Here is a 23,544-nt window from a genome sequence, read left to right as displayed (position 1 = left end):
AAGTATCTGTGTTCTCCTATCAGACCACAGGATTCAAACTGGGGATCTTGGGTTTTCATTAATATCTGTAGGAATCGGGGGCAGCTTGAGCTCTGTAAGCTTCAGTGCCCTATCACACCATCTGTTGATGACCACCATACTTCCTTAGAGAGTTGCGTAATGGAAGTGAAGTCCTAAGCAGACCACCAGCACATGTTAACAGGTAATGTATTTTCATTGATGCTATTAATACAAACAATAGTCTAGGCTTAAAATTGTTAATCCAAAGGCTTCTCAGTACTTTCTTAAGCAGATTCTGACCACACAGTAAGGCCAAATTATTATTACTTATAGGTCCCTTGCAAAGAGTGTTGCTTGAGGCCTCAGTTATTTTAATTATAACCACATTCATCTTATGTTAACAAATTAATTTTCCTGACAAGCATTGCACAATATTTCCTTGAGTGTGAAAGGATACCTAGAAGGCATTCCACAGCATGTTATTTGATCTCAGGGTTAATATTGCGTTATCATTGTCACTAGCTGAATAGGAAAAGGATGGGACTTCAAGTTGGGAAGAAATAGGGACCCCATCTAGGCTCTGAGATTATTTCAGGGGTACAGACACTGAGACAGAACAAAAATAAAGACAAGAAAGCAAAACCAGATGCCCTGTCTCAACTGCAAGGGTTCAAATATTTTTCTAATAATTACATTGTAACTACAGAAAATAGAAAACAACCACAAAAAAAAATGACCAGGCCTTGAAGAAGTTAACTATAAAGATTAACCAGACCTAGCAAAACCTACCTATAGATCATAGATGTCACAGAAAACAGAAAGACTCTCACACAATGATAAGCATCATGTCTAGTTCCAGATCCCTGACCCATCGGTAAGTTCCTGGTAAAATTCTAACAAAAGTTCAGAGATAAAAAGCTTAGGTGGCACCCCGGTCAACCCCTCTCACTCCTGAGAGTATTTCCTTTATCCTTGCTTAATAAAACTCTTTGCTTTGCTCACTCTCCTTTGTCCTTGAGATTCACGCTTGGACTCTGTGAGAAAAGAACCTTGCTTCCCTGCTTCATAGTATCAGAGGTATGGTCCCCCTAGTTGCTTGTCTTGCTGTCCCTGTGACCTCTCAGACTGTTGCAAAGTTGCTTGCTTTCTGCCTCAGCTCTCAAAAAACTACTGCTTCTGATTTGTTTCCCATTTTAAAAAACAAACGAATAATTCTTTTAGAATTTGGGGCACATTACAAAGCCAAAAGATTCCAAATGATGAAATACCACCTTCTCAGTGGAATAAATATCAAAGAAATATCTCAGGATAGCTTTTTTTTTTTTTTTTTTTTTTTTTTTTTTTGATGTTCCGATTATTTCGGTGGTGGTTTTGTTTATTTTCCCTTTGATTCCCTATTCTTGATTCCATTAATTTGTGCTCTGCAACATCCAAGTTACCGGCAGCCTGACTTCTAACTAAGTAGTGTGCATTATATGGAGATGCATTGTTTTCTAAAACAGAAAATAAGTAAATAAGTACAATTAAGTAGATGGTTATGATGCTGATACAAAACCAAAATAGTCACATTAATCACTCACTGTATTAGTCCCATCAGCCCATAGACATGTCGCAATATCTCCCATCAAAAAAGCAAAACAAGGGTGTCTGTGTGGCTCAGTCAGTTAAGCATCTGCCCTTGGCTCAGGACATGATCCCAAGGGCCTGGGATTGAGCCCCACATTGGGCTCTCTGCTCCTGGGGGAACCTGCTTCTCTCTCTCCCTCCACTGCTCCCCCTGCTTGTCCATGCACACTTTCTCTCTCTCTCTCTCTGTCAAATAAACAAACAAACAAACAAATAAATAAAATCTTAAGGTGGGAGGGGCAAGAACAACTGTGAAAAAATTGGCATCACTAGAGCCACTGAGCAACCACTGCAGACAAACTGCCTTATGTGCCTTTGTTTGCTCGGGGCCAAACCTTTGTACTTGCTAAAAAAGCAAGTGCTTTAAGCAATTGTTTTAGAAATCGGTGGGAAAACAGACATCCTGGCCATAAGACTGAGACTTGTGGACTTTCTGAAGATAAAATCTGCAGTCCACTCATGTATAACCTGGAGTAATCTGCGACTTAACACCTGCAGAAGCAGTACTATCAACCACAGAAAAACTTTGTCTTTCCTTCAATTGATGGAATTACCCCCTTTTCTTTCCTCACAAAACTGCCCTGTTTTCACCTGCAAGTGAAACACTATTTGGGTCTCTCCCTGATTCTGTGGGTTCTGTGCTCCCCGAATTGCAATTCTTTGATCCCAAATAAACACTCATTTCCCTCTCATCCTGGCTCTTAATTTTAAATTGACACAATCAAAAAGGCTCCTGCCCTCTTTTCTCTGCCTCCCAGATTTGATCTCCCGACTTGACTTCAGGGTAAGCCTCTTCGAAAACTTGATTCAAACTGAAATTCCTTGTTCCTCTTCTCCTTTTCTCTTTGGAATCTCCATTAAAGTTTTAGTTCCCAACCCCTCCATCAAAAATCCTATGCCTTTGCCGCCCAAAATCTCCACATTTCCAAACCCAAAGACCTTTGTGTACAGTTTCATGTAGTTTTCATTATATCTATTCATTATATTTAATACTTTCATTACCCCTTCCTTGATACGTTTTGAAATGAAATTACCCCATCCTTGAAAGGTTTTCTTCATTTGCTCTTGGGGAGATAACTTGTTCTCCTAGTTGCCTTTCTAACTCATTGATTACTCATTCTCTCTGCTGGTTGCTCTTTTTCTCCTGACCTCTAGGCTTGGAGTGCACAGGCATCTGCTCCGTCCACAACCTCTATCAATCTCGTGGCTTTAAATACCATCCTCATGCCCTTAGATACCAAATTTATATCTCTAACTGCAACCTTTCCCCTGAGTTCTAGACAACAGTGTCAGAATTGTTATTTTATTACTCCAAGTATCTATAAAATAGACATCTTAAACCTACAACGTTTGAAATAGCACTTTGGGTTACAAAATCCCAACCATCTCCTCCCACAGGCATCCCTATCTCAGAAAATGGCACTTCTTGTGGCTTAGACTAAAAATTTTGGGACATCTTTGCCATCACTTACTCTTTCACATCCCACACCCAGTCTGTTAGTAAATCCTACGAGATCTTTCTTCAAAGTACAGGTATGTCTTGTTTTATGGTGCTTCTCTTTGTTGCCCTTTACAAATACCGCATTTTTTACAATTGAAGGTTTGCAGCAACCCTGCCTCCAGCGAGGATATTTGCATATTTTTTTTTCCAGTAGCATTTACTCATTCTATGTCTTTGTGTCACATTTTGGTAATTCTCACTACATGGCAATTTTTTTTTCATTATTTTTATTATATTTCTTATGGCTATCCATGGTCAGTGACCTTTGATGTTACTATTGTAACTGTTTTTGGTCACTACAAAGATTGTCCATTTAAGACAGAGAACTTAATCAACAGATGTATGTATTCTGTCTACCAAACATTGCTTACCCTCTCTTCAGGCCTGTATATTATATGACCCAACCATACAAAAAGTTTTAACTTGTGATTAACAAGTACTCTATAAAAAATGTAGATTTTCATATCAAGGACTTTTACAAAATGTCTGATTTTCATACCTCCAGAAACATTATGAAACCAGTACAAGCATGATTGGAATTGTGGCTTTTAAACAAGCAAGGAATTCTAACACTTGTAATGCCATTGGGTTATTTTGTTGGTTTGTGATGGTTTACCAGATAAAATATATTTTGGTAGCTAATATTTTAACTCTAGTCATAAAAACAAATATTATTTTGGTAGCAATCCTTAGAGACTGATACACCAAAAATAATGTAATTTGTATAAGATAAAGACTCAATTGTTTTTATATAACAAAGGTCTGTAGACAAGTTAATACAGGCATTTCATTTACAATAAATCTACAGATTATCATACAAGGTTAATAGTATCTATCATGCTAATAGGAAGGAGTCTAGGTAAAATATTAACATATAAATAAAAATCAGGTGGAGTTATGCTTTTTAGCACTAGGATCTTGAGTGTTATTGATTAGGAGGAAAACTGAAGCAAGAATAATTTCTTAGAACTCATAAATCTGACCAAACACATTTTAGTTATATCTAATTATGAAACAGTCAGAGAAATCGTATTTTATACAGTAAAATATTTAAATTCACATTTTGGCTACTGCATTTTGTTACTTAGTGAAATATGACGTATTACTTCATACCTTACTGGTCTTCTGAAGTATTGCATTTATATGTCACTGAAATAATGACTTCGATTTTTAAAATAATAATTCATTAATTCTACTGTCAGACTGAACTTTAGATTTACAAGTGCACTGAATGCTATATTTTTTCCCAAATACAGAAAACATTTCGAAAACCATATAGAACAAATCACATTGTTATTTCCAAGTAAATAACTCCTGTCAATGTGATTTTTCATGTTTTAATGAGCCCCCTTATATTATAAAAACATTAGTTCTCCCCTACTTCACTGTGATAAAGTATTTCAAAACATTTAGTCAAATGTATTTTAGTTTTATAGCTATCTTCATAGATGCAACCCTTGGCAGGGATCTGGTATTTTCTTCTCAGATGACTGTCACTGATGGTAAAATATTGCAGCCCTCTAAAACGGTTTTGCAAGTGATCCTATGTACACATTAAACTGTCCCATAATGTAATTCCTCCTTTTCAAATAAGTTACATTAATGCATGTATATATATTTTTTAAAAAAATTTATTTATTTATTTGACAGAGAGAAACACAGCAAGAGAAGGAACACAAGCAGGGGGAGTGGGAGAGGGAAAAGCAGGCTTCTTGCCTAGCAGAGAGCCTGATGTGGGGCTTGATCCCAGAACCCTGGGATCATGACCTGAGCAAAAGGCATAGGCTTATCGACTGAGTCACCCAGGCACCCTGCATGCATTTTTTTAACCTACAAAAAATCTGTTAAACTTAAGGTACTTTACACTGCAGCTACTATTCATTTTTTATTCCTTACAGAGTAATTTCACATCTAATTCCTCAGGAGGGGGGCAGAATTTGAAGTGATAGAACACTGATGCTGTCATGATAGCAATAAAATAAATCCAAGGGGATTGGAACTCTGACCCTTTTGCAAAGTCATCAAAATATTTCAGTTAGGTTAATTATGATAATGTACCACAAATAATTATAGAATCAGAGGGTAAGGATTTTTTTTCTTCACTCTGGAAACCACATGAACTATTATCTGTCAGAAAATCTAATTATAAGCCTGATAATAATTGCACTAGATGGCCAGATGACAGCCTTTCACAAACTTAAACTTGTCTCTACATCTCATGATGTCTAATTTTAGTCTGTTCTCTGCCCTTACCCTTGTAACATTAACCAGGCAGGTATCAGCATGCTAACATGTTAAAATTATTAGTTTGCAACCAAATGCATTTCCTAAGACTGTTTAATGACTGCTTTCAATAAATCATGGTGAAGGCAGCCTGGTGAATGGATAATACAAGGAAATGAAAGTTAATAGTCTAGAGTCATAGTTAATCTTTGTTCTGTCACCTATTAGCTCCAATTCACTTTTCTTCTATGGACCACACACTTCTCATCTGAAATGTTAGATAATGTCATCATTCTGGCATTTTTTCATTCTAATAATAGAACCCATACACTTCATACCTTGCCAGTGTAATGATATCATTCACGTTAACACAATCTTTACCTGCTATCCTTTTGCTATATTTAAGGCAACTCTTATTGAGAAATGTGTTGTAATGAAGTCCCAGAATATTTATTTTGTTAAGTTAAAACATACAACAAAAATAATTTCAAGTATAATTTGAAAATTAATTTCTTGGTGAAGAGATTTGTGCAAACTTTACATAATGAATAGGGACACATACTAATTCCTACAGAAATTTAGAATGAAAAAGCACTAGTTTTCTATTTACACTTTCTTTGACTTTCCTTAGTTTTTCTATTATCTTTTGAAAATATAAAATGATTGCAGGAGGGGGTAAAATAAGAACACATAAAGAAAATACACTCACTTAAAAAATAAGTGAAGTTGGGGTGCCTGGGTGGCTCTTTGGGTTAAAGCCTCTGTCTTCAGCTTGGGTTATGATCTCAGGATCCTGGAATCGAGTCCCGCATCAGGCTCTCTGCTCAGTGGGGAGCCTGCTTCCTCCTCTCTCTCTGCTTGCTTCTCTGCCTACTTGTGATCTCTGTTTGCCAAATAAATAAATAAAATATTAAAATAAATAAATAAGTGGGGTTGAAATAATTGTCCTTTCAATCACCTTATTTTGTGTGTCATATATAAGTAAACGAGATAGAATCACACCTATTAAACACTAATATTATTAAATCTACTTTGTATTATAAATATTACAAAATACATTATTATTGCATGTCTTCCTACTAGTATAGTGAAGTTACAACAATGTCTTTGAAGCACCCAATCCTTAATGCATGTGTGTATATGAAGATATATATATCCCAAATATTTTAAATTGGAAACAAAGTTTACTGCATTAGAAGTCTGACAAATCTCTAAATTATAATCATTATAATTACAATTTAGTATATTAAAGCATGCCTATTTTTAAATTGTCTCAATTATTTTAAAAAAAATGTCGTGCACTAAGAAATTATGGCTTAGCATTTATTTTAATCACACCTACTTTCCAGTACAAAAATCAGGAACTGTTCTTATTGTTTTTAATGGATCAGCGAATCATGGGACTGAAAGTTTAGTCGTATATTTTTGTTTCCTTTTATTAAATTGTTCCATCTGTGATAAGGTTTTTTCCAGTCTAAAGGAATAAATTGGAAATAAATAAAATACATAAGAGTAGCAGCAGATACGCTATAATCAAGTTACAAATACTTTGTTAAGGAATTTTTTTGGTGTCATGATATCAAAATAAGACAAAAGTATGCCATAACATTTATGTCTGGCAAAAAAAAAAAAAATATGTCAGGAAACATTATCCACTTCAGAGAGATTCTGAATAAAGGGATTATCACCAAAAAGACAGAAACCAGTTAGCTGCTTCAACTTTTAGTTTATCTTTATTTGTTTGAAAACTTCATTAATTAATTCCCGTGGAGCTGGGAAGTAAACAATTGTACATTTGGGGGGAGAAGGCAAATTCGATCTTAGATAAGAATAGATTGAAGTAGTTTGTGCCTGGTAGGGGGAAAATATGTTTGTTTGTTTGTTTGTTGTTGTTGTTGTTGTTTAATTGTAAGGGCGAATGCAATTTTCTGTAAATGATAAGGTAACATTTACATATGTCAGTAATGGAGGTCTATTTATATCCCCATTTTATAGATAAGGAAAAATAGTAGGGAGTTTGAAGTAAGTTGCCTAAGGTGATATAAACATAAGATCTGTAGAAAGATGAACACTGGATACATAACGGCTGTCACATACAATTGGGATGACTGTAACTTAGCGGTGAATGGCTCCCCTTGAAGTTGTACACTGGAGAAGCTCTGAATAGAGCACCTGGAGAGGATACAGTAAACAAAAGATTATCTGACACAGTGGGAAGCAACAGGAGGGGTCCTGGAATAATGATCCTCCACTATCTTACATTATGCTACTAATTATATTTGGCTATTTTACTTTCTTTAGCTGCTCTGGTCTCTCTGATAAATCAAGTTTGATTTCACCAATTTCCTGTATAATTGGGATAGTGCTGAATGGATGTTATTAAGTTCTGCTTAATTTAATTTCTTGCCCATCAGGTTATTGCTTAGGGGCGCCTGGGTGGCTCAGTCGGTTAAACATCTTCATCTGCCTTGGCTCAGGTTGTGATCCCGGGGTCCTGGGATCTAGCCCCACATCAGGCTCTCTGCTGAGCAGAGAGTCGGCTTCTCCCTCTCCCTCTGACCTTCCTTCCCCCTTGTTAGTTTTCTTTCTCTTTCTCTCAAAAATAAAGTTATTGCTTGGATGAATGATTGATGGATATATATGTGAATTGATATTTCAACATATAATAGTATAGAGTATTGGGTATAATGCACAATGGACCTGTGTATTATTTGGGTAAGGTTTTAAATTCATTTTCAAAGATGGGATTGAGGGAAAAGTAGGAGCAACCAAAGTACATATAGGTGGTAATTACAATTAGCAAAGGTTTACATGATATTGTGGCTTCTGTTTTGTAAGGAATTTAAAGCACTACAATAGAGATACCATATCTGAATACACTTTAGTGCTATCACAGAATAATGTTTTCTCATTTTTGCCAAGAAGTCAAACTAAAAAGACTTTTATTGTCTTGAAAATTGATAAGATATTCTAAAGTAACTGCAAAAAAAGAGTTTCATGTAACCAAATGAGAAATACAAAGGTTAAGGTTCCTTTAAAATACAAATGGGGGAAGTTTGGACTTCTGTGTTTATCCACAATGGAGTGATTTAAACTAGCTTAACCTTCTCACAAAAACAAAAACAAAAACAGGGCAGTGAGTTTGAGGAACCAGATAACTGGCAGCGGAAGTCTGTGTTCTTTGAATGCAGGGAACTCCAATGTAAACCTGTGCTTACTGCAGTTACTTACATGAGAATTTCTTGTCCAAGATGCAGCATGTGTGAGACGAAACAGTTGAGTAGCTTCACTGAGGTCAAGGGACAGAAATAAGAGTTCCTGGATACAGAATCTGCAATCTGTGGAGGCCGACTCCAAGAAGGAAGGAGTGAGGCTAAAATTCTCTGCAGGGATTTCCTGCAGATTTTTGGCTGAGGCCTGGGCTGATTATGTACAGGGTGAGAGTCTAAGAGGCAGAAGAGAGAGAAGCAGCAGCGGGGCTGAGAGCAGAAGAGAGATGGGAAAAGTTGGAGAGTGAATAGCTATCAAAATGTTGTCAACACTTCATTTACATCACATTAGTACCTCTTTAATACTTAGCTGGAGGCAAAGCTAAACCTTACAAGTAAGGAGTACAGGGAGACCTAGTCTACCCCATCCTAACAGATCCTGAAACCAAGTATCTCTAACACCCTAAGTAAAGACAGACTTTTAAGCCTGACTTTTGAATTTAATTCCTACCAAGTTGGACCTCCCCTGGATCCACTCCAACATAATATAAAACCATGCCTATTACACATTTGATACAAACTTCAGTGTATACACAACTTTTAATCGAATCACCTGGTAAAAAAGGAAAACATTCTTCAGTGCAAGCATACTTCTTCTGAGAGGGATAAAATAATATAGTTTTTGCTGCATATAATCCATGAAGTCCACTATAAAGTTGAAAATTATTAAGCATGCAAAGAAATAGAAAAATAGAAACTGAACCCATGAACCAGATATTAGCTGAGCAAACAAAACCTTAAAACTGTTTTAAATAAGTTCAAGAACTTAAAAAACAATATATTTTTAAATAGGAGACAGGGAGGGACTCTTCTCAAAGAAATGAAATTGTTTTTTAAAAAGGAAATTTTTACCTGAAAACTAAAACAAAATAAAAAACTCATGGGATGGGTTCAGCTACAAACTGGAGAAGGTTGAAATGGTCAGTGAGCTTGTGGAGAAATCAATAAAAAATACTTAATTTGAATAACAGAAGCAAAACTGAAGAAAAGGGAATAGAAATTTAGTGACCTGTGAAATATTAAACTACCTAGTACATGTATAGTTGGAGTCTTAAAGGAGATGAGAATGAGAAGGAGGCAGAAAGAATATTTGATGAAATGCTGACACAAAATAATACAAATGTGGTATTAAAATCAACAAGAAGAGTCTTGGTGAACTCCAGACACCCCGCCCCAAAAAAAAGTTATACTGGGAAACATCATGGACGAACTATTGACAATCCAAGATAAAGACAAAATTTTAAAATCAACCCAGAGGGGGCGCCTGAGTGGCTCAGTGGGTTAAAGCCTCTGCCTTTGCCTCAGGTCATGATCTCAGGGTCCTCGGATTGAGTCCCACCTGGGGCTCTCTGCTCAGCAGGGAGTTTGCTTCCTCCTCCCTCTCTCTGCCTGCCTCTCTGCCTACTTGTGAGCTCTGTCAAATAAATAAATAAAATCTTAAAAAAAAATGTTAAAAAAAAAAATTCGATCCAGAGGCATGGGAAAAAAAAAAAAAATTGCATAGAGGGGGAAAATCATATGAATAAAATCTCACTTCACTTCAACACTAAAGATACAAGAAGATAATGGAAAAGAAAAAAAATCAGCTCAATACCCTATATTCTTTTTTTTTTTCTTAAAGATTTTATTTATTTATTTGACAGACAGAGATCACAAGTAGGCAGAGAGGCCAGCAGAGAGATAGGAGGAAGCAGGCTAAAATCAGCTCAATACTCTATATTCTTTTTTTTTTTTTTCTTAAAGATTTTATTTATTTATTTGACAGACAGAGATCACAAGTAGGCAGAGAGGCAGGCAGAGAGATAGGAGGAAGCAGGCTCCCTGCTGAGCAGAGTCTGATGTGGGAATCGATCCCAGGACTCTGAGATCAGGGCCTGAGCCAAGGCAGAGGCTTTAACCCACTGAGCCACCCAGGCATCCCAGTACTCTATATTCTTAAAAAATATCCTTCAGTGGAGGTAAAATAAAGGCATTTTCAGATAAAAGAAAGCTAATGAATTTGTAGCTAGTCAACCTACACAATGAAAAATCCTTAAGAATGTTCCTCAGCGTGAAGGGAATGATACCAGATGAAAACTAGAATCCACAGGTAAGAATAAAGAATATTAGAAATGGCAATTCTGTGGGTAAATATGAAAGACTATTTTTCCTTTTCTTTTATAAATTTGCCTAAATATAACTGGTGGTTTGAAGCAAATAATATTTTAAAAGAGATTTTATATTATGCATTGCCTAAACATAACAGCAAGGTGAGGAACACTGAGAATACATGAAATAATGTTAGTTTCTTACGTTTGTGAAGTAGTTAGGGTGATGTAGAAATGGGAAATGTGAATTGTGAAGAAAGTGGGAAATGTCAGTTACAAAATGCAGAATGTTTCAGTTTAACGCAAGTTGACTTTCACAAATTAAAGAAATAATTGCTAGCCCTAAAGCAAGCATGAGAAAAAATATTAAAGGCAAATTAAGATGTCTATATAAAAATCAAATGGAATAAAAAAGACTTTCAATTAATGCAAAAAAAAAAAAGCTGCAAAGGAACAACAGGAAGAATGAACTTAAGAAAAGGAAGATGATATACTTAAAACCATATTGATAAACACATTAAATGTCAAATGAGTTAATCATACTACCTCAACTTAAGGAAGATTTCTTTAGAAATACAAGTGGGATAAAAGGATAGAACAAAATGTGAAACACAAGTATAGAAAACTTGACATGTTTATCTTGATATTAGACAAAGCCAACTTTGGGATGAAAAGAAACACTTTGTGATGACAGAATGGTCAATTAATCAGGACTACGTAATCCTAAATATGCACAGAAATTAATAACATAGATTTAAAATAACATAGATTTAAAATAACATATTTAATAACATAGATTTAAAATACTAATAACATTTAATTTAAAATTAATAACATAGATTTAAAATAGCAGAGCTAAATGGGGAAATGAGTAACACCACAATGACAGCTGAAGATGTGAATACCTCTTCGTATTTGAAACAAATAGGCAAAAATATTAGGGAGAATATAAGAAGACCTGAGCAACTGTGAACTAACTGATTTACAGAACACACCATACCAAGTAATGGAAGAGCACATAAACTAATCACCCATCCAGATTGTAAGGGTCATAAAGCATTTTTTTTTAAATATATTTCAAAGGGGAAGATCTTACAGAGTATTGTCTATTATTAGAATGGAATTAACCTAGAAATCAATAACAAAATATCTAGAAATTATCCAAATACTTGGGAGTTAAATAACAAGTCTACTAAATGACCCATTGGCAAAATAAAAAAATCACCAAAATTATTTTGAATTTAATTTTTTTTAAGGTAGGCTCCAGGCCGACCCAGCATGGGGCCCAACAAGGGACTTGAATTAATGACCCTGAGGTCAAGACCTGAGCTAAGACCAAGAGTCAGACACTCAACCAGCTGAGCCACCTAGGCACCCCTTATTTTGAATTTGATTATATCAAAAATATAATTTATACTAGACATTATTTAAGAAGGAGAATTTGTTAAAGCACTTAATGAACCATGAACTTGAAAACTCGTTTTTCTGAATAATTATTACTGCTCCTAGTTCTACTTTTTTACTTTCTTCATGTGTTATTTTTGGGATATGAAGAAATAGGAATGGGCAGTTTCTCCATCTTGGGATAACTAACATTTGCAATGAATAGTTCTTTGTTGTAGAGGCTATTCTGTGCTTTGCAGGAAGTGTAGCAACATGCTTGGGCTCCTTAGTAGCAACTCCCCTTCCCAGATATGGCACTCAAACACAGATCTAGACATTACTGAATGTTTCTAGAAGTGGGAAGGTGAGGAGGTATCAGGAGATTAATCTCCCTGCATTGAAAACCACAGAACTAGAACTTTTGTGGTCACTTTTGTAGTCAGATAAATGGGGATGGATTTACAAACTGTACATTTACCAACTTTTTTTCTATTGGAGTTTTCTTAACCATTCTAAGTTTCTATATTTATTCCTAGGTATACTTTAAAGGAAGATAATGTATACCAGGTGATTAACATTGTGTTTGCCAATAAGTGAACCCTCAACATATACGAAGTATTATTATTTCTGTTTCACTGTGCAAATATGGACTGTAAAGAAACTCCTCAATGAAAATGACATTTTGTGATAGCCAAACTACTTCAAAAAGTTTACTTTAATCTTTATGATTTATAATCTCATTGAATGAATTTATCATTATAACTAAAATGTGTAAACCTTCACATACTCCCATGGTATTATGCTAATCATGGAAGTAGATTAGAATTCAACAATCTATTCCATTGAGCATCGGAGATTCTCTCTTTGAACTGTTGCTGTGTGTCAAGATATTCATGACATCTGATTCTCAGTATTCTCCATTGTGACATAAGAAAGTGTAAATTCCTTGATGATTTCAACATGCAAAATAAAGTTCTTTAAAAATTACAGGCATCAATAATTTTAAGAAAAATATCTCCTTAAATACTTTCTAGAATTGTAAGAAAGAATTTAAAACATAATAAAATGATTTAATATGGATATAGTCTTTAGGGCGAGAACAGAATGAGACAGAAATAACTCTAATGCTTCTCTAGAAATGATGATCCCTCTTCAGCAGAAAATGACGTGGAGAAGTCATAAGATATTGCACAACTACAATTAATAGCCCACGTGTCTTAAACATATGTATGTTTTTTACTCATTCTAGCCTTAACCTGTTTTTGTTCAATGGTTTGACAACCAAATATTTGATAAATATGTCACATACCCACCCAGTACCTTAATGAGTTTCCAGTAAAATCAGTTTCTCTTTTCAGAAGCTAGTTCAGCCTAGTTTGGGAAGCTCAGCATACAATGAAAAAGCTCACCAAGACAAGTTATGGTCAGTAACTTCTGTTGAGAGTGAAAAAGAGGTCTGAAGCAATTGCAACTCTAAGAATTAAAGATACACTAGGTGAAACTTCTGGGTGCTCAGGACCTTAAAAAAAGAGTAGGACTCATGTTATTAAAAAGGAGAGGGGTAGCTGTTCTAAACAGGGTGCAGAACAAGAACAAGACTAGAAGGTATATTAAGCTTGAAATCTTTGGCATTCATGAGATAACTGGCCCACCAAGAAACCAGGTATTGTTGGAGATTATGGGTTGCAGTAAGATTATAGATGTCTTTTAATGACAGAATGAAGAATTTTTGCTTTAGACACAATGGATAGCATTAGAAATTTTTGAGAAGAATTATACCATATAAGAACTTTGTAGAAGATATATTTAGTGACATGAAATAATGAATTTCAGATGGAGGTTGGAAGAGAAAACTAGAACGCAATAGCATCACTATCAACATTCTCCCCAATTATAAAAGATAATATGACAGATTGGATTAATGCATCTATTAATTTGTGAGTTTCTGCAAGTACTCACAGTATTTTAAAAATAGATGCTCAAATTTCTATTTCTTTGGTTTTTCTCTTTGATACGAATTATCCCAATGTATAAAATTCTTTTGGGGGTTACAAAAAAACCCTTATTTTCTATACACATCCATTTGTATATTTAAGAGACACAAATAAGAAAATATATTTGAACAGATTATTTTTTTCTGACTCTTGGGGACATAATATCAGAATATTTATAACATATAAGGAAAAAATATGTTCTTCTATCATGTTTCTCACTAGCTAATGTCAGCTATATGATTGCTCAAGCCAAAAGCAGTTTAGCTAAACCTGAAGACCCTTGTAGCTGCTCCTGTCCAACACAGGTCACCTGAAAGCTCTGAATAAACCTATTAGGGAAAAAATTGATAAAATGCCAAATTCTGCGTTTGTATTTGAAGTAATCTGAGGGCCAACCCAACACTGTTTTGCCCTTTGATTTTCCTGAATGGCAATGTGTTTTTCCACCTAGCAATTACCACTACCTTTGCTTATGAGTATGAGGAGAAGATACATTCCTACACTTCCCTAAACCTTGAAACGCTATAGACTTTGAGGTTAAAAAGTATGGTCACTATAACTTTAGCTTTCAAAGTTAACATCTATTTGCATATAAACTTTGGCTAATATTACTACAGTCCTTTGCAGTATTTTAGAAATGAAATCAGAAAATATTTTTTATAAAAGTTCTTCATGATTTCTTTTAACCACCCTGATGTAAGAAATTGAAATTCATTATATAATATAATAATATTATTAATATTATTTAATAGAATAAAATTATAAAAGTATATTATAAAAACCAAAATTATAAAAATTATAAAAACCAAAAGTAGTTTATGGTCCAAAAAGAGTAAATAATTAAAACATTTATGTGCCTTTAATGACACCTATACCAGACAACAAGCAAAGCTAAGCAAAAACCAAATAAAATCAAACAAGAACAATCACAAAAATCAGCACTTACCCATATTTTGCAAAATTTGCCCAGTGTTTCATTATGGATCTACTCAAAATTTCCTCAGCTTTTGTGTAATTAGCTCTTCTTTCCAGAGGTAAACCAAAGACAAATTCAATTTCGTAACCATGCATCACTCCCATCCATTCTGGCCAAGGAAGTTGGGAGGATCGGTGTTCAAAATAGTAGAAAAAGGCATTATTTCCCAATTCTGATAACTTTTTGGTGAACTCCAAGGCAGGGCATATGATATTATAATCCCCAAGAACATCATCCAATGCGTCACGGTATTTTTCAGCTCTCTGATCATCTAACAAGTCCACATAATAAAAAAGGATTGATTCCCTTCCAAATTCACTCACTCCTGGAAAATACATCTTTAAACCTTCTTGAAAGTCTTTTCTAGTTATGATACTGTTGTTATCTTTGCTGAAACCTGGAGCACCATATACTAAAAAAGCTGTCCCTTCATTTTTATTAACACCCACCAAGATCTGTGCTTTTTTGAACTGTCCAAGTTGGAGTAGTGTATCTGGCATGTCAGTGAGAAAATCACCATCCACAATTGGACCAAAGTTTACAGACAAAAGTGGATCAGAGGGGACAACCAAGACTTCATTCAGTAGAACTTCCTGGGGATCTTTGTTTCTAAGGCATTTGATTATCTCTGTCTCATTTTCTTTAGAGCAACCAATATATTTTGCTAAGGTCAACGTTCTGTTCCTGGCTTCATCAGGAGACATCACTGCCCAAGGGGCATTAGAGGATCCACTTTGCAGAATGGCTCTGGTAAACAATGGCTGACTTCTAGGAGAAAGTAAATGAAGGCTAACTGAACCTGCTCCTGCACTTTCTCCAAAGAGAGTTACACTTTTAGGATTTCCACCAAAGGCTGCTATATTTTTTTGGACCCACTGAAGTGCCAACTGTTGATCAAACAAGCCCATGTTCCCTGGTACCTCGGGATTTCCTGGCAAAGCTAAGAATCCTAGGGCACCCACCCTATAGTTCATTGAAACTACAATAACTCTTTCAACCCAAGCTAGAAATTTGCCATCATAAACAGGCAAAGATGATGTTCCGGTTTGAAAACCACCACCATAGATCCAGATCATTACAGTCGTATTTTTCGGTTTAGGTGTTGGAACCCACACATTCAGATATAAACAGTCTTCACTGAGATCCGTGTTTGGGTTCCACATCTCTGATCCAGGGAAACCTGGGAAACTCTGATCAGTGTTCTGATAGCAAGAATTTGCATACTTTGTGGCATTCCAAGTATCGGACCACTTGGTCAAGAACTGTGGCTTTTTGAATCGAAGTCTACCAAGAGGTGGCTGTGCATAGGGAATTCCAAGAAAGGCTGTTACCGTGCCACCTAACACCGGCAAGTTGATCCCTCTGACTTTTCCATTCTTGGTGGTAATTATGATGTCTTCTTCTGTGTGTGACTTCCCAATAAGCACCCAGAACAGAAGAAACCGCAAGAGAAATCGGATGCTTATGATTGTACGCTTGCTCTGCATTTTGATTTCTGAAAGAGAGGTAATTAGAAAGTTTTAAAAGCTTCATGCATCAAGTATTATATTTTATTTATGATAATTAACTGAAATACAGTAGTTCTTATTAATCCTGCCAATTATGAAAACTAATAAATCTGCTACTACTATAAAGATTTTGTTAAACAAACACACACACATACACACACACACACACACATATAGAAAATGCTTGGGGATATTTCAGTTTTCAATTTAGAACAGGAATAAGTGGAATGGAAATTACAAATTATTTCACTTTGGGAAGATTCATTATCAAGTTTCTGTAAGGAAGATTTAGTATTTTAAGGAGGAAATTTGTCCCGGGTATATATACTTTTTTAATCATACACAGACCCACCAAAAGTGGCATTAAGTGGTAGTCAACTCATGAAGATATCATTTCTACTTCAGTTAGAGGAGAAAATATAAGCTCATGTGTTCTCTGAAATATGTACAGTTCTATTCATGGTCAGCTGACTCTTGACAGACTGTGAAGTAGATTGAGAACCTTTAAAGGTCCTTAGACTTCTGTTAGTAGCATTTTCTTTTTCCATAGTCCCTCCTGTGGTTCTTTTTGCCTCCTGGTTTCTTCCTCTACACAATCCAGAAGAGAATTTGGACAATCTATTCATTGAATATTAAGTAACAAAAATACAACTGTTGTCATCAATTTTAAAAATTGTGAATAGTAACAAATCTGCTGCCACTGTAAAGAACTATGGGAAAAACTGGGAGAGAGAACTGTGGATATATACCAGACAATTTCCCTGAAAGTGAGTAATGAAGAAAGCCTTCTCTAGCTGAACTACAATGTTAATGGGAGAACCAGCAGCTGATAATACAATGTTTGAGCAGATACTTCAAAAGAATTTTACATGCAGGGATTACTCAATGCACATCTGTTATTTGTTAATTGATCAAAGTATATGCAACTGGTGAGGTTACATGTGTTAACATGGTCAGATTACTTGCATTTTTATAGTGGACAAAATAAGTGAGATTAAGAGGACTAATGCTGAGGAATTACTGGAAAGAGAAGAAGAAGAAAAAGGAATCTTTGAGCCTTACGAAATCAAAACTATTTGACATTTTATTAAATAATATTTATTGATGACATGAAAAGATTGCTTATGGAAATCAAAATTTTGTTAAAAATTCATAATGTGGAGCTTGGTTCCACCCTCTGTGCATTTAACCTCTAGGCTACTCCAGCTCTCCCAAGATGTCCATCAACAGATGAATGGATCAAGAAGATGTGGTATATATACACAATGGAATACTATGCAGCCATCAAAAGAAATGAAATCTTGCCATTTGCGACAACATGGATGGAACTAGAGCGTATCATGCTTAGCGAAATAAGTCAAACGGAGAAAGACAACTATCATATGATCTCCCTGATATGAGGAAGTGGTGATGCAACATGGGGGCTTAAGTGGGTAGAAGAAGAACCAATGAAACAAGATGGAATTGGGAGGGAGACAAACCATAAGTGTCTCTTAATCTCACAAAACAAACTGAGGGTTGCTGGGGGGAGGGAGGTTGGGAGAAGGAGGTGGGATTATGGAACTGGGGAGGGTATGTGCTTTGGTGAGTGCAAAAGTGTGTGAAGTGTGTAAACCTGGTGATTCACAGACCTGTACCCCTGGGGATAAAAATATATGTTTATAAAAAATAAAAAAATTTAAAAAAAATTCATAATGTGGAGCACCTGGGTGGCTCAGTGAGTTGGTTTCAGCTCAGGTCATGATCTCATGGGTCATGAGATCTAGCTGCATAGGGCTCTAAGCTCAGTAGGGAGTCTGCTTCTCTCCCTCCCCCTTCTTCTACTCCTGCCCCCCACTCGTGCTCTGCATGCTCTCTCTTCCTCAAATAAATAAATCTATCTTTAAAAAAATTCATATTGCACACCAGAATTTCTTTAAAATTAATAAAACCTAAAAATCAGATTATGAAACTTTACATGACAAAGAGGAACACAAAAATGAAATGCCCGTATCATTTAAAAGAAATAACATCTTTGTATAACTGAAAGAAAACCTGATTAAAACAGTCAAATACAAATACTGATTTTCATGCACACAATAATAACAAAGGTCCATAAATGTACAAAATTTTTTTCTGTATTATTTTTTGATACTGTAATTTTAAATACAGTCTATGTGTCTAAGGTGCCTAAGAAGCTAGTGCTGTGAGCATTGAGAATTTGTATTAGTGTTTTTTTGTTTTTTTTTTTTAATTTAGATTGTCTCAGAAGGTAGAGAGAATAAAGTATTATTCTGAAAACTCTTTCAGGGTTAGGATTCTCACATTTTAAATCAACCTCATTCACCGCTGCTAATAGTACAGTTATTGATCAACAAGTATTTTTTGAGTCCCCCCAAAAGATCTGGATAACCTGATCAGTTGTACAGTATTTTGTTTAATGTATTTATGGGTATTTCTATATCTACATATCTATATATATATACATCTAATTCTATCAATGTCCATATATGTATTTATATGTGTGTGTGTATACACACACATATATGTCTATATATAATAAGTATAAAAATAATAAGATTTTAAGAAATAAAATCATGACATTATTTTATGTTATCAGTTTTGATACAATTGAATCTGTGTTAAGACTATTAAATATATTATTGAGCTATATAACATTTTAATACTATTCTATACTATCATGTTATTTATGATTTCTATACTATTATGATATGATACAATATAATATTTATAATATAATATTTATTATATTATTCTGATTATGATATAATATAATCATATCATATCATAATTCCATGATAATATAACAATAATGTAAAAGTTCTTATAGACTTAACACTTATTAATGAAATTTTGTATTTCTGACAATTTAGGAGTTTTAGAGGCATAGCTATCATAGTCTTATTTTTTTTTCCTTCTGATAATTTCCAAGCCCTTTCAAATAGATGGAGGTGACATTTGGAGAACAAAGTGCTACAATGGATTTTTTTTTGTTTCTTTTTAAAAACCTGCTTTGGAAAGAAAATAGGAATTAAAACACAAAGCGGGTTTTTTCTAAGCTGCATTTCAACAGATTAATTGCATCATCTCTGGTTGTATTCATTTCTCCCTGTGGCCCAATTCAAGCAATGTTCTTCTGAATCTAAAGTAAAGATCATCTGTTTTTGTGTGTGTGTATTTGGGGTTTTATATAAATATCATTTTACCTTTATAAAACAAACACCTAATGTTAATAACTTCTGGTCTCTGTTAATTTTCAAATGTTTGTTGCACGGTTTAATAATTTTATTGCACAGCAAGTATAATACTACCAAAACATTTTGGTTTTGTATGTATTTAATAAATGTAACAATTTTCCTTGAATATTTTAAAACATATCTACTATAAGACCTAAAAGTCTATAATCTCATTCATATGCCGCCTAGCTTGATTTTCTTGTATGTTTTTATTTATATTTGTGCTGAATAGATGATGTTGTATAGTATGATTAATGTGAATAATAATCTTGCTTTCTCAGCTACGATCTATGAGTCCTCACCTCACAAATAATGTAATTAATAACATTTAAAGAGTATCATGGTAATCATATATTCACTGAAAGAATGGTATTATAATTCCAGCTCACCATCATGTTACCTAGTGGAGCATTAATACACCATACTATAAAGTCTAGACTTTAATATGAAAGTATGTATATGCTCACATACACATTATTAGTGTAGGGTAATATTTTTATAGTTAGCTGTAGTACTGATTGAAATAAGCATTATGTTGTTCTTTTCATAATCTGGTATTCTCTATTCTAACAGGTTGCTCTGTATTTTTTGTATATGTTACCACAGTATTAAATAATCAAAAGATGAATCACTAAGAAAATGTGATTAGTCTATATATCTAAATCTTTACTAATAATTAAAACATTAAATAAAGCTTCTTTTTTTTTCAATAAATTTTGGTGCAAGTTGGTTGATGTCACATTTGATAAACAATTTAAACTCTGAGAATACATAATACATGATAAAGAATGGGAAAATTTTCATACAAACTATCACCGAGTATCTGAAATAGATCACTTAACTTACGCTACAGTTTCTGAAAGAAAGGCAAAGAGTCTTTGTTTGGAAATGCAAGAGAAAGTGAATGATGAGCATGGGAAGAAGGAAATACCTGAAAGATAATGAAGAGTATAGTATTCCAAAGTTATCAAGTGGTCTGGGATATCAAAATCTCCTGGTGATTTTTGGGAAATATTTCAAACTTTTAACAATATAGCATTGAAAATAAAAAAGGCAAAAAATTACTTTTTTCATTGTTGATTTAATTTTGAAAGTAGTATCAATTTTAAGAAATATATGTTGTACCGTAAGACATGGCTATAATGAAATGATTGGAAGAAAGAGCTATTTAACTTGCCATATATTTGCCATGGTTGATTATCAGCCACATTTTCAAAACGACTGGCCACCCAAGGACTTCTTAAAAGATGGTAACAATTTTCTCTGAGTGTAATTTTCCTGTTTTTTAAAAAAGTTATAATATGTATTTCTATATAAAAACAAACCTTCATAAAATAGTGGGACAAAAGCCATCTAGATAATGTGATCTAGAATAAGCGCCTCTGAAATGTATTTGGTAAAATTAAACAATTAAGCCTTTATACCAAACCTAAAAAGCTTGTTTTTTTGAAGGCTATCTGAAGTGGGGAATTAAGGAAGTCTGTTTATAAATAGACTATACCACAGGGATCCCTCAGATACCCACTAGTCACTAAAAGAACACATACAGAGAGAAGACACTATATTAGGTATGAGAAACCTAAGATCCCTATCTGTCCTTAATCAGGAAGAACATTCACAAACTTTTCATTAGGCAAATAATTCAAATGTTTAATATTAGAGAGATATCTTGGATCTTCTTTGAAAGTTGAATCTGGTGTTAGGTTGACATCTATTCAATTATAATTCTCTAACATCCTTCAGTTTTTATAAGAATGAGCAGATTTTTGTCATACAGCATTAATATGAATACAACATAAAATTTAAATATGTTATTAATAATTGTTGTCAAAAAATGACTCAAAGTAGAAACTAAATTGATAAGCAAGATGTGACTTTTAAAGATATTATCAACTCATATTTTAAAAACTGGCATAGATGTGGAATAGATCTCAAATATTTTCTTACAGTTAAAGAGGCAGGACATTAAAAGTAAACAACAATAAAACAACAACAAATCAGGAAAACAAAACAACTTAACAAATCCAATGAGCAATTTTATTTGTCATTCAAAGGTGACGTTATTTCAAATTCACAGAGAAGTCTAAAGATTTTCATTTAAAGTATAAAGCAACTCTTTAAAAACACACGCTCATCCTTAAACACGTAACTATTTACATAAATGAAATATCATACTTATCATAAGTATGAGATAGTTTAGATTATGCAAGCCATTATACAGACTAGTAACTCCTAGTTGAGTCTATTATTATGTAATATGTTCATAAAAATTTGGAAGATCTACTTTTGAAATAAAAAATAAATTATAAATAGAAATCATAAACAATGAAATAATTCTGCATTTCAGTTTACTTTTAATCATTCATGCATTTTATACTCAATGCTTAATTCTCTGATTAAACAAGAACTGATACCATCAAAGTAAAGGTAGATTTACAATACTAAAAAATCTGTATTTGCTCATTGTTTCTATAATAGTAGAAATAATAGCAAATTTACAAAATTTTGCTACAATTTAAATGCACTAATAAAAAAAAAAGGACAATTAGAACCAAGGGGGTAAAGTTTGTAAATCAAGTTAGGAAACATAATTTTCCTTTAGATATAAAAAAAAAAAAAAAACTTTGACTTTATTCTTTGCCAGTTGATAGTTTCAGATGACAAAATGTTGATTAAGAAAAGTACCCTGTCAAAACAGACAATAAGAGAACTATTCATTTCATTTCACTTAAAAAACAAAAAACAAACAAAGAAAAAAGAAAATAAACTAAGACTAGTCAAAGACCACTTTTGTTACTCTTTTCAGAAGAGAAAGAGATTCACTGAATCGTGCATTTAAGGGTAAAATACAGCATAAAAATGTTTTCCCTTAGGGAGCACACTAGGAACATATACCACAGTGATTCCACAAGTGCTACGGTCCTTTACACAAAGTTGAATAAATTAATTATTTCCTCAGCAGTTAAAATGGGCTCAGTTTGCGTTCCCTGAATAATAGGCAGATCTTATGCATGTGTCTGCTTGCTTGCTTCATCTGTCCCATTTGCAATAACTGTTTTCCACAGAGCACCAAAGGGGCACAGCAAACAAGTGAAGGGATAACAATCCTCCTTACAGAATGAGCTTCACAGTAAGTTGCATCTCTACAGGAACATGTAAATTCAGAGCAGCTTACCTGACTCACTGCAACAAAGATGATAAAGTTTGCAAGGAGTGGAAATCATGTAATACTTCAGGGAAAAGCAGTATGCAGCTGCTGCTCCAGCCTGTAAATTGGACTGCACTGACATTACAATCAACTGTTACTGACAAAGCTCGCGAGAGTTGGCAGCAGCAACTTGATCTAGAGGCAGCCAATCTTTACTTTCTGACATCTGTTCAGAGGCTAATGGTATGAATGCAATAGTGATTCATTTACAAAAGTATTACCAGATTCATGCTTTACGATTGCAGCCGTTCATTTCAGAGTGAAGAAAAAAAAAAACGATACAGAAGCTTCTTTAACAGAAGCTGAAACTGAACAGAGAATGCATGTGTTTTCCTTTTTAAATGCCACCAGAACTTTTAAGGTCTTTCCCCTTTTTTATAGAATATACATTTGCGGGGGGTGGTGGTGGTGGTGGTGGTGGTGTTCATTTTAAGATTTAAAGACGTACACATGGTTCTAAAGAAATTTAGTACTGAAATTCTTTGTACCTTCAACCTGTGCCTTTCATGTAGTTATAAAGGAGTGCAAAAGAG

General features: G+C 34.2%; 1 protein-coding gene across 1 annotated transcript in view; it reads right to left on the bottom strand.

The window, feature by feature from the left end:
• The window catches only part of BCHE (butyrylcholinesterase), a 58,992-nt gene extending 35,864 nt beyond the window's left edge, over positions 1-23,128 (bottom strand). The window contains exons 1-2 of the mRNA XM_059163583.1: positions 22,979-23,128; positions 15,030-16,554 (exon numbers count right to left, since the gene is read on the bottom strand). Coding sequence (XP_059019566.1) covers positions 15,030-16,554; positions 22,979-23,093 — 1,640 coding nt within the window. The 5' untranslated portion in view covers positions 23,094-23,128. The remainder of the gene's footprint in view (positions 1-15,029; positions 16,555-22,978) is intronic.
• Positions 23,129-23,544: the final 416 nt, after the last annotated feature.

The sequence above is a fragment of the Mustela lutreola genome, chromosome 2, assembly GCF_030435805.1.
Source record: "Mustela lutreola isolate mMusLut2 chromosome 2, mMusLut2.pri, whole genome shotgun sequence".
NCBI classification, from domain to species: domain Eukaryota; kingdom Metazoa; phylum Chordata; class Mammalia; order Carnivora; family Mustelidae; genus Mustela; species Mustela lutreola.
Note: the sequence above shows the minus strand (reverse complement) of the source record. Positions and strands in the feature narration are given on the sequence as shown.